Source organism: Lepidochelys kempii, chromosome 10, assembly GCF_965140265.1.
Source record: "Lepidochelys kempii isolate rLepKem1 chromosome 10, rLepKem1.hap2, whole genome shotgun sequence".
NCBI lineage: Eukaryota > Metazoa > Chordata > Testudines > Cheloniidae > Lepidochelys > Lepidochelys kempii.
The window spans coordinates 72,025,879-72,038,171 of NC_133265.1; the positions used below are offsets into that span (position 1 = coordinate 72,025,879).

A 12,293-nucleotide genomic window follows, 5' to 3' on the forward strand; every position below is an offset into this window, starting at 1 on the left:
AGGATACTGGGTAGATGGACCATTGGTCTGACCAAGTATGGCCGTTCTTATGCAAAAAGTAATTATAATAAAAATGTTTAGTACAGAAACTCCCCAAGATGGTGACAATGTGAGATAATGACCTTGGCAAATACATTTTAAAAATCTTGGCCTACTAGGAAATGTATATTTATATCCGTTTCCCAGTCACAAATCTAGCATCCTGGAGCAAAGTCACTAAATCATAGTCCAACAAACAAATGTTCCTTTAATGTGCCCCTCCCTTCTCCCTTGGGGAAAATACTGTACCTCCACTAGGAGAGAGAGAGCGAGAGCGAGAGGAGGAACAAGCTGTTCCTGCTCTGCACTATTGGTTTAGATGGCACAGAAGACATGCTGGGATTCAACGTGGCTCTCAGAAGCCACTAGCAAGCATTCCAGCTGAGGTTAGAGAGAGAGGCACGTCGCGAGCATTGAGTATATTGATCAAAGTCTCCATAGCTCCCATGTGAAGACAGGTAAAATAACATATATTGAATAAAAGCAATTAATCTGCATCCACCATCAAAGTAAAAGGACAGGCAGTGCAGGCTCTCTTGTCCTTACACTTGGGGAGAATGGATGCTGAAGTTCAGTTTGTGGAGCAAACAAAGGATTGGGGCAAGTAATAATGTTCTTGGATTGCTAAAAACTATTTGACCATGGAGGCAATGCCACCTATGGCTCCACCATACAGTAATACGTTGCCCTTTAATGGCCAGTGGGCTACAGAAGTTAAGCCATAGCACAGCCTACCCCAGCTAACAGCATGTATCTGAGTGTAACAGTAGAAGTCTGTGTTTCTGGAGTTGAAGGTGCTCAGGTAATGGTAATGGTACTTACCCTCCTTGTAAAGAGATGAGATCTATGGACAAAAAGTTGTATCTAACAGAGTCAACTATCTTTATACCTGTCTTCCAGATGGGGAAGTTGAGGCATACAGAGGGAAATGCAACTTACTGTCAGTCACACAGCTAATGATTGGCTGAGCTAGGAACAGAATCCAACTCTCCTGCCTCCCTGTCCACCACATCCCGATTCTGTTCCTCATGACCAGCATGGCCGCAGAATCGTTACGAAGACATGTACAACTTTATGGCCCTGCTTGTGGCTAGGTCATCGACAGCCATCACCAATACCCACTCATTTCAGTCGGTGTTGCTGGTACTTTCCAAATTGAGCCCATAAGTAAGGGAACCAGCCAACAGCAACTGGGTAAGGAATGAAGCGTGAGTGTACCAATGTGGAAGGACCTCATCTTGTGTTGCGTAGAAGACCCTCAATTCACAATGAAATCAATGGGAGTCGAGTGCTGCCTTACCACAAGATAATGAATGTTTTGCAGTCTCTTTCTAGAGAGGAAAGATGGTCTTGTATAGCAAAGGTACTCAGCTGAAACTCAGGATGTGTTCAGTTCCTCCATTGACCTACTCTATCACCTTGGGACACTAGCTTCCTGTTTCTCAGCTCCCCAGCTGAAACGTGATCAATCAACCCTTCCTTTTTCTCATTTGTTAGCTAGGTAGTCTGTAATCTCTTACCATGTGTGTACAGGGTCTGGTACAGTCTTGGCTGGGGTCTGGAGGCGTTACCATCATAAATAACAGCTGTAGCACGAAGAAGCTCTAGCTATAATTACTATGTCTGCACCTAGCCTGTGTATTCTTCAGGGATACAACCAGACCTATTTTCAGTGCTGATGATCCCTGGAGGGTAGGGTAGACACAGGAAAACAGCAATTGCCAGACTAGATCAGGCCATCTCATCCCATATCCTGTCTCTGATAGTGGCCAACACCAAATGCTAGAGGAAGGTGCAAGAAACCTTGAAGTGGGCAGATGTGGGATAATCTACCTCCCACATTATGTCTCATCCCAACCAAGACAATTCCTTTTTCTCCAGAAAATTTAAACTTTACAGAAGGGAAAATAAATAGTCACATATTTTAAACATCCTCAAACATACACATAAGGATTCTTAAGTTAAAGCTGGGAATATCTATTACTGGTAAGGTCAGTTCTGTTCCTCCCCATTCATTCTCCTTCATTGCAATAAATCCCGTCAATAAAAGGAAAACTACAGGGATGGCAGTAAATCAGACACAATGCTCAGACTTAAAATCAAATTTATTTAGAGGAAAAAAAAATGACTTTACAAGAGGATGCTGCTGCTAACTAGAAAGGAAGATAAATAAAAGCTTGTTACAAAACCTGATGGTTTCTGGCAAATTACAGAAAAACTGAAGAATTTACAGTCAATAACCTGCTCACTTTTTACATAATTACAAATTAACATACAGCAATTATTGTTTTACCCTATTTTTTAAATTTCATTTTTGCAACGTTTAAACTTTTTTATTTTTATTTATTTTACAGATTCAACATGAAAAAATGCAAAGCATAACCACCCCCCCCAGAACTGGATGCAGAGGTATAGAGTGTTATTATAACGCCCGTCCTCTACATTCTGTGGATTGCTCTAGTGCGTTCCAGATTAGTACAAAATAAACACAAGGCTAAACTTTAACCATAGGCAAACTGAACTGGACATGGATGTTCTGAGTCAGTGTTTATTAACAATAAGGAACAGAGTCAAAAATACATAAGAGTGTGAATGTGATCCGTATGTATAGACTCTTAAAAATACACACAAAGCTTACTGCTGTATGCAAAGCAGCGAACCACACCCCTTTTTCCCTCCAGGCAACGGAAGCAGAATATTTTAGGGCTGAACTTCAATGTCAGTGATGTGCAGGGAAAAGGCAATGAGACCCTAAAAAGTACACTGATAGTGGTCTTCTGATTACTCAAGAGCATGAGAGGTCCAAGACTAAAACAATTCAGCTTGCCTATCTTTAAAACTTAGCGAGATCACTGGATAGAGAACTAATCATGGATCACTGCCCCTTCTGACAAATAAAATAAGAATTACGAGTACTTGGGGATGATTTATTTCATAGGTTAACTTAAATTATTTTAAGTTTACAAACCTGGCCAGCAGGCAGAATAGTTTCCAGAGTTCTGTTTAACAAGGAATGTTATGCTAAGTTTAAAGGGGCAATCAAATCCTTTGTTGCCACCTCTGACCAGTCTTCCCTTGCCCAACTATCCAGCTATCCCAGACAACTCCCATGAGATTTGGCACCCACTACGCTCTCCCTAGCCTGATGTCTTCAAGGCTCTCTGGCATAGTGAACTGGATCAGTGAAAGCTTCAGGGTGTTTTAGGAACCCAAAGAAGATGTGAAGATTACCAGACTCTACAAATACCCATGAAAGAAAATATAAATCAGACCAATCTAAATTTATACCTGTGGTCAGACTTCAAGAGCTGTGTGTAGTGAAAAGCTCCGGCCATCTCAACTGAAAGCAAGTGCTCCCATCCCAGAGATATAGCCTATGAGGTCCATGGATGTACTGTATAGTAAAGAGCTTAGTACAGGGAAATAGCCTCATTGCACTTCACTCATTGGCTATACCCCTTACTCTGGGTTTCTTACTAGAGAAAGAGGAGATAGAAAGTAAGACCTCAATGGAAGTGTTGCTCTTTACACAGCATTCTCCACCCTTGTGAGGGAGGTGATGTCGATGCCAACGCCGTATCTCTAATTTACCCCACGGGAAGCCAATCCCTCCTGCCCCGCCTAACCCTCTGGCAGCATTGCTGCTCTTGATTTTCCTCCAGCGTCACATGTAAGATGAGTCTTCCAGGCTAGGGAGCTGGGCTAGGTTTCCGAAGGAATTAACCAAAAGGCTGAGTAATAGATGAATCCCACAAGGAAAGAGAGGGTACGCTACATTTCCAAGGGGACAGAGGTAAAATTCATACTTTCTGAACTTTGGGCTAAAAAACATAATTTGGAAAGATTCTTTCCCACCACAGCTCCTAAATCTCTTCAAAGTCTAAATTATGCAGACTTCACACTTAAATATTTTGTAACGTCTAACTTCCTTCCCAGATTGTACTAGGGATGGGGAGGGGAAGGAATTCGTCTGATTGTCTCAAAATAACCAAAAAGCAGCAAAGAAGTGACAAGACAGATTCCATTTAAAGCACTTTATGGCGTTGAACAACATAGAAACTTATATATTGAGATGATCACTTCATTTAAAAGATGCTGACATCAAATCCCAGGCAATCGCTTTGATTCTACAGACCGCTTGCTACAGCTGCAGTCTGATCACAGATTGCTGGCGTGGCCAGAAGTTCCCTAATACTGACCACCTGATATATTTCCTGCTGAAATTGCATCCCTCACTATGCTATTCATTGAAGCTCCTTCTACTGTGTACTAACAGTTACCATGCCAAGCCTTGACACAGGCCTAAGGGAGATCTGACTCTCCCATCAATGACAAACTAGCGAAGGGAGCTCAAACTGCAGCTCCTGGCAAATTAATCTTATCCCCGCACCAGTACGGAATTCATGCAGCCACTTCTGAACCGGACTGTCATGCACAGCCGCAACACGATACGTAGTGGGTGACTTTTGAGAGGACCTAGGCCTTAGAAGCCCAGTGGGATGTCAGGTTCGCGCTAAGAACTAAAGTGCACTCAACAAACACGAGTTAGATGCCAAGCATGGAAGTGGAATAAACATAATTCATTAATTAAGGCCAGGAAAGGAAATTAATAAAACATTGGTGCTGCAAAAACTGACCCACTTAACACTACACCTGGGACCGTGCACTAACTGGGTAATGCTGGATAATCTGCAGGGATCAGAGTGGGAATCCATCTCCATGGACGAGTTCCAACCTATCAAGGAAAACTTGAGCAAAATGGATGAAAAATAAAAACCTTCAGTTCCCTAAAAATGAAAGAAAATGGAGGAAAGAGGAAGGCGGGACTACAGGCTTTAATCTAATATAATCAAATCACACAGCAATTTGTATCCTCCAGTGACAAAGGGTTTCTGTTCACCACAGTACAAACACAAATAACTTTGATAACATGGGCAGCCAACCGCTTGGTGAAATACAGACTGAGTTTATACAGTTCATTGAATGCCATTCTATTTACAACAGGACTAGAGAGACAAGCAATTCAGCCATGGTTTCATCCCCACTGCCCCTGGGTGATGTGCCTCTATTCAGGAGTGCTGTTTCATAAGTTCAAGAAGTGCTGGCTTTGGGGAGAAGAGATGTACCACTGGGGCAGAAGAAAGCACTCACACGGGCAAACGCTCCTACAAACTAAATGGAATCCTTCAAAAATATTAGCCAGCTAAGTTCTGTGTACAAATTGGTAACCATGCCATACACTGGATTGGGTTCCAAAATTTCCTTTTAGCACATTCACTTTCACAAGCAGGCGAATATTAGGGCAGAGGTTCTTTAAATTAGCTGTGGCTGTTGTTTTTTCCTATTTCTAAAAATCACACTCCAGCTTTAGGGCATGAACCAATGCCCGCTGAAGCCAATGGAGAGACACCCATTGATTTCCAATGGCAGCGAATGAGGCCCGTACACCAAGAGCAAAATTTGGCTTTTTACCTTGCCTCAAAGAGGTATGGGAATATAGAACACAAACCTGTTTAAACAAGAAAATGGAGGGCCAGCAAGGTTCCAGACAAAAAACACTGCCTCTCTTCCCAAATTTTTGTCTGGCCTGGAGATACTTTGCCTTGAAGGCAGCTCTCCTGCTGGAATCACTTGTACCTAACCGCTCTTCAGGCAGGACACGGGCTGCTATGCAGCACTGAACACACCCTGGTTTTGTGTTATGCAATGACAAAATAAAACCATTGGGTTGATCAAGTTCATCTTTAAAAAAACAAAAGAAAAATAAAAAAATAAAACAAAATAAACTTTTTTCTAAACCAGACCTCTTTCAAATAAACAGAAAGATAAATATTTTTGCAAGCCCAGCTTGCAATTAAGAACAAGCACCAAATAATATTTTAAAAAACAAAACAAAAAGATAACCTCAGAAAACATCTTACTTCTTTTTTTTTGTTTTGTTTTTTGAGCATGAATTGTTTAGAGAGCTTCAAAAGCAAGCAGGCTATTCAGGAGTCCCCCACTGATCGAGACAGACCAATCTAAGCACCCATGTTGCTGTTGCTCATTATTAAAAATGCTAGCACTGAATTCTGAAATCTGCTGCATGTAACTAGCTTGTGAGGCGATATAAAGCAAATCAGAATCAAAATATAGTGCAAAATTTTTTTAAAAAGGAGAATCTGTGGGAAAAGAAATGACCACAACAGCTTCAAACTGCTCAAGGGATTGAAGCGGATAGTGTCTCATGACATTTACAAATCTGCTTAGGTAAATCTCCTGAGGCGTGTGGAAAGAACAATGAATTTGGAAACAATTCAGCTTTGTGCATGTATCTCCCTTGGTCTTCAAACATGACCACCATACTTAGCATTTGTATAACACCTTGCATCATGAATGCATTGGGGGCACATCTGCTAATTCTCACAGGGAATGATTACGATCCCAATTTTGCAGATGGAGAAACTGAGGCAAAGAGCGGCTAAGAGACTTGGACTCAGTGAATCAATGATGGTACCGGAAGCAGGACTCTGGAGCTCCTGACCTGCAATACAGTGTTCAGTCCATTAGGACACACGGTCTCTCCAGTAAGTGTATGTAAGCACACACTACTTGTACATGCATAATTACTGGGCTTTGTGTTCCTTCCTGTTCATCTGCTCACACAAGTTGTTCCCCATCTCAGGTTACAACCTCTGCCATCTCGTCTGAGTGCTCTGGAAATTGCTATGATGTTGCTTTGGGTTAGAAATGAGCTATAGGAGCTGATGGAATCTGGAGAAACAGAAGCCCAGTGATCATACAGGTGGCATCGCTAAGAAACGCCAGGGGAAGGAAACCACAGGCAGTAGGTTCAAAAAAGTGATTCCCAAATGGAAGGTTCTCACAGGTTTTTATGATGGGACAGTGAATTTGTAACAAAAAACAGTGTTGATCCCAAATGACATCTTGCTGGAGAAACGTAATTTGACAAAGAAAGCCTTGCTCGGGAAGAGGAGGGAATAGACTGTAACTCACACAGACACATTAAGAAGCAGTTGTCACTTGAACATGGTATGGCTTCCTGGGATTACTTCACAAGTACAGCATCCTTTTTCCTTTCCGGATCATGTTTTTAACACATCCAAAGACATTCTGTTTGGTGCTGGAAATTGATTAAATTTTAATTCCTCTGCCCCAAAGAAATCCTTGGGAGTAACTTTAGATTGTATTTTTTTTTCCACTGTTGCTGCTGCCTAGTGTTTGGTACCTTTCTGAAATGAAGTATGTAACATACAATGTGCTTGGAAGGGGCATGAGGACCAATAAAGATACACTCTGAGCATTAAGGCTAAGATATTTAATATCTACATGCTCCCTGAAAGTCATCAGGTATCCTTGGGTTGAGCTAAGCTAACCCAGCTTGTCTGTACAGACTGTAAGTATATCCCAGTGGATACACAGACACATACATATATATAGTATATCTATATGCCAGTGTGTACGCACCATTTGCAGAGTCCTGGCCTTTTGCTAAATGCTTGGTTTTGGTTGTATTCCCCAGGAAAGGAGAATTTGGAGGCACAGACCCCTTGGGCCATAGTCTTTCATCCTTTAGCAATAAGAAGAGACTGCGAACATCCATTCCTACTTTCAACCAAGATTTGCACCCGAAGTGGGTGCTGTTTGCAGTGTGGTCAGCCTCTGCAGCCAGAATTCATTAAAAAACCGCAGGACAGAGCCCTTTTCCCACCATCTGCAGCCTTTACAAATGTTTTATTTAACACACAGAGAGCTGGTCGGGTGCAGGAGCCAGGAGTGCAGCAAAATGTGCTGTACAAAGGCTGAGAATGATTGATGTGCAAGGGCGAGCTGCTCATGCTTTGGCCCCCTCAGATGCCTGTACAACTTCTAACACAGTACAGTGGAGAGGGAGGCTCATCCCTGCAGAATTAGGAGCGGACATTCAGCAGAAGATCTCCTCGCCCTCTGGTGGTGCTTCTGATGAATGAGCATCTGGGAAAGGAAAGCCAGCCATGAATAACCAGAAGGAACAGGGAAGGAAAGGGTCTATGTTAAAACAAACAAACACGGCCTACCACCCACTGTACCATTCCCAAGCACAGGACAACCTTTTTGGGTGGCTGACATTTAAAATACACCTTTTAGTTGCGAGACCCACCAGTCCCATGACCGTGTAACTGGTGTGCAGCAAAATTCCTGTGAGTAATCCACCAGCAGCCTCTCATCCCTGAGGTGCTGGGTTCCAATCTTCCCTGGGTCACAAATATGATAGGTTTGAGGCTCACAAGCTAGTCTCCAGTTAATATAAATCCACATGATAAAGTGATACTACTGTATCACTTTACACTGGCAGGTCAGGAGTGATGTGCATCAGCTCAGAGGAGGAGGAGAGGCAACCGGACTAGCAAGGGGTGCTACCGTCAGGAATAAGGTGCACTGACAGAAAAGGGAAGGACTCAAACAGCAGGGGGGCATTGCAAGAGAAGATTTCATGGACATAAGCACAGGTTTCAAAAGTTTTCCTAAGACCTAGCCCTGGCTCCAGGCAGTGTTTACCAGCACCTCCCTTGCATAAACACGGAGATTGCACAAAAGAAGTAGAAAAATATAATGAGAGCCCAAGCTATGAAGCCACCTGGGTTAGGTTGGGAGAAGGGAGCATTGAGTGCCCCCTTGACATCTGCTGACGGGATGCAACCCATCAGGCTTGGTGTCAGCGTAACTCCCATGGCTGCAAAAAAGGTGCTCCCATATTGAAGCCCTGGAGAGCAGCAACAATGCCATATAGAAGAGTGGGGGGGGGGAAGCAGAGAATGTTGTCACGTCTGTTCTCTGCACGCATGGGACAACGCCTCTCCCTCCCAAACACGCAAAATCACCTTCTGCCGGAAAATCCGCTCACGACCTCCGTTTTTCTCCACCCCTCGCTCAGTTATAACCCACCCCTTTGGGCTCCATGGCTCCCTGAGGTAAAACAGCCACAGACTGTTAACCCCTAACGATCTCCTCGGGCCCCATCTGACACTCACCAGCAGGTTGGGAGCGGTGTCCTTTGCCCTTTTTCTTCTTGTCCTTCTTGTCCTTTGGCTTGGATAAACCGAAGAGGCGGGTGGGCTGCTGCACCTCGGCTGCCTTGTTAGTCTGGTTCGTTGCGCTAAGCAAGTGGAAAGTGCCTTTCTCTTTGTGTGTCCTTGAGAGACTGTTCCTTTTGGGCGACACAGACAGTCCTGCGTCAAAGTGCCCCTGTTTGGGTAGGGAAGAACCGTGCTGCATGGAGTCCTCAGCAGTGGGCTGGGAGGAGATCCTCACCGTTTTATCATGGGGATTTGAAACCTGCAAAGAGGAGAACAGAAGTGTTTTGCTGGTAGCAGCAGGCAGGGCTCAAAATCATGGGGAGGGTAATATTACCCTGACTGCTGCCAGAGCCAGCCTGTTGCCCGGCATGCCACCTATAACCACCACCCAAAAGTCATCGCCCAGTCAAATGGGCATCCTAACAAAAGCTGCACACCCAGAGGCAGCGCTCTCCGTCCAAGGGGGAAGAGACAAAGATTTTAAAGATGAACCCTTCCACTCCTTTCCAGATACAGGTGGTGGCACCCGACAGGAGAGTCCTCTTTAAAAATCGAGCAAACCCAGGCTCCTTCCCCCTCCCGGGTGCAGACTGTGGTAGAAGCCATGGGAGCTTCCTAGGTAAGAGACTGTTGTAGGATGTACTGATGCATGATGACAAGTGGAATCTTTCTAAGTATAAGAGACAAGGCAAAATATTGTACTGCTTTTCTAGTGTGTCCTCCAGCAACATAACTGAACCCAAGGTAGTTAAAGGGGGGGGGGGGGGGGTTAAGACATGAATTTCTATCCCTACACGCTCCATCAAACGTCCCTATTAATGGCTTTGACTTGTTCTGGATGATTCCAGCCTCCAAGAAGTTGCTTCCTTTTGATGACCCTGGCATCTTATTGGTCTTCAGCAGTACTTTCTCTCAGGTGTTCCTATAGCACCCCCGGCCAGATTATCTGAGCTTCCTGCAAGTAAGTTACATCTACATGATAATGCATACAACTTCTTTGCAGAATGTGGCATGTTTATCTGCTCTCAAATAGATCACAAGTCATAGGGCCGTGTTCATTATTCAAAATTGCATGAAGAAATTTCAGCCCCTGGGCTGCTCAGGAAACTGGGGGTAGCAAGTATTCCTCTGATTATCTGCTATTCAGAATTTACTGTTGGAGATAAATGGTTGGTCTATTAAGTCACACAGTGCTGTTTCCACTCCCTGAATGCATGACACCACTTACGCTTCAGCCCAAAACAAATTACATTTTGTTATGGAATTAATTCTGTGTCTTAATTAAAGATCTGCTGCAGGCCTGAAATCAGATTTCTGCACATGCCTGTATGAACTACGGCTCACTGAGAAGTGTACACGGTCCCTGCATGCAGCTGTAACTCTGTACAGCTCTGTACAACTCTGTCCCAAGCCCCTCTGCTCTGTTCCCACCCTCGCTTGCTGTGTCGTGTCTATATGCTAGACTGTGAGCTCATGAGAGCAGGGACATGTCCAGCTAGCTGTTTGTTAGGCGCCTTGTTTTCCCCAGGAATTGAAATTAGAGGGAGTGTTCGAATTTACGGGTGTGTGTATGTGTGTGTACGTGAAAATGCCTACATTAGCAACATTGCATAAATAGTTGACTACAGGAGGGGGTACAGGGAAACCACACTTTTGGGTGCTAGTTCACAAATATAAATATAAGGCCTAGCAATGTAGTGGCAAGGCTTAGACTGGGGGAGCTGTTCAGCACCAAACTTGTCACCACCAAGCTGCTTCTGTGAATGCTGAGGGGTGTGGTCAGCCCAACAGCATGTCCCAGGCGAATGGACTGACTGCATATGGAACAAATCTGTGCTTGCCTATACGTTCCTCACAGGTGAGCAAAAACGGTGTGAAAAGGCCAAAGTGAAATGCACCAGTGATTTCCCCAACATCCCTGTATATGCTCTTCCCTGCCATTCGCTATCAGACCAGTGAGGAACGTCTCAAAACAAGCTGGCCAAACACAGATACATTCACAGATGACCCCCACTAGAAAGACAAAAGGCACACTATGATTTCACATACCCAGCAGGATCTGCTAGGAATCTTGATTCAACAACACTCTGAGGAACGGTCTTTTGCCATATGTCTCACCCTGCAGCTTTCTGAGACATAACAGGCAAAACATAGCCCCAAACATCAGGTGCAAAAAGAGATGCCACTGTTAGAAATCAGGCCCCACGTATCAGCGTCATAGCTTCTAGATTTCTAGATCTTACATCTAGTCTGACCTCTTGCATCACATGGGCCACGGGCCACAGAACCTCCCCTGGTAATTCCAGTACTGAGCTCATCAATTGTGACCGAACTAGATCATCTCTTTTAGGAAGACACCTTGTCACCCCAGCCATGTGCCCTGCCTGAGAATTCAACTGGGAGCAGGGTGATTACCTGTCTGAGGTCAGGCTCCATCTGCACTGGGGGTAATCGTGACACATCTCTCTTGAGTTGATCCTTCTCCCTTTCCAGTTGTTTCTGTGCTGCGCGCAGCCGCTCCAGATCCATCTGGTAGGCTTCTTTCCTCCGCTTCAGCTCTTCCCTCTCCCTTTCCAGATCCTTGTGCCCCCTCTGTTCCTGCTCCTCTCGCTGGGCCAGCCGCACCTCCCGCTCTGTCAGCTCCTTCTCCCGGGCCTCCCACTCCTTCTCCCTCCTCCGCTTCTCCTCCTGGTGCTGGGCCTGCTGCTTCTGCAGGTTGGCCAGCTCCTGCCGCTGCTTCTCCAGGCTCCGCTGTTTCTCCTGCTCGATCAAGGAGTTTGGCCGGGAGGAGCTCCGTGTCAGAGCTCTCTCACTGAGAACCAGCTTCTGATCCTCAATATAAGTATCCTGCTGCAAGACTACAGCCTGAGGGAGAGGCAAGGACAAAGTTAGTGTAGTGCCTCCCTTCACTGAATGCACAGACATGCAAAACTAACATCATGAGGCATCTCGCAATTGTAATACGGGCGGGAGAAGGGGCGGGGGGGGGGGAAGGAGGGGTATTTCATTAATCATTGTTAACCCTTCTCTGAGTCCAGAACCTAGTAATGTTAGTTTATTTGCCCTGATGAATCAGAGGGCCCAGTAGGGCTGGTTTATTTGACGTACTTATTTGTAAGACACAGAGTAGGCCTGACCTGCCAAGCACTTGTAGCCCCTTCTGTCCTGGGCAGCAAGAGAGCAGGCGACAGTAGAGAG

At 44.8% G+C, this 12,293-nt stretch overlaps 1 protein-coding gene across 14 annotated transcripts in view; it reads right to left on the minus strand.

Moving 5' to 3' along the window:
- Window positions 1-2,131: 2,131 nt before the first annotated feature.
- The window catches only part of AKAP13 (A-kinase anchoring protein 13), a 330,778-nt gene continuing 320,616 nt past the window's right edge, over window positions 2,132-12,293 (minus strand). For 13 of the 14 annotated variants that reach the window (XM_073304193.1, XM_073304191.1, XM_073304188.1 and 10 more), the window contains 3 exons: window positions 11,511-11,960; window positions 9,051-9,354; window positions 2,132-8,013 (listed from right to left, as the gene is read on the minus strand). In XM_073304193.1, coding sequence (XP_073160294.1) covers window positions 7,964-8,013; window positions 9,051-9,354; window positions 11,511-11,960 — 804 coding nt within the window. In that variant the 3' untranslated portion in view covers window positions 2,132-7,963. The remainder of the gene's footprint in view (window positions 8,014-9,050; window positions 9,355-11,510; window positions 11,961-12,293) is intronic. The other variant, XM_073304201.1, reaches the window with a different exon arrangement.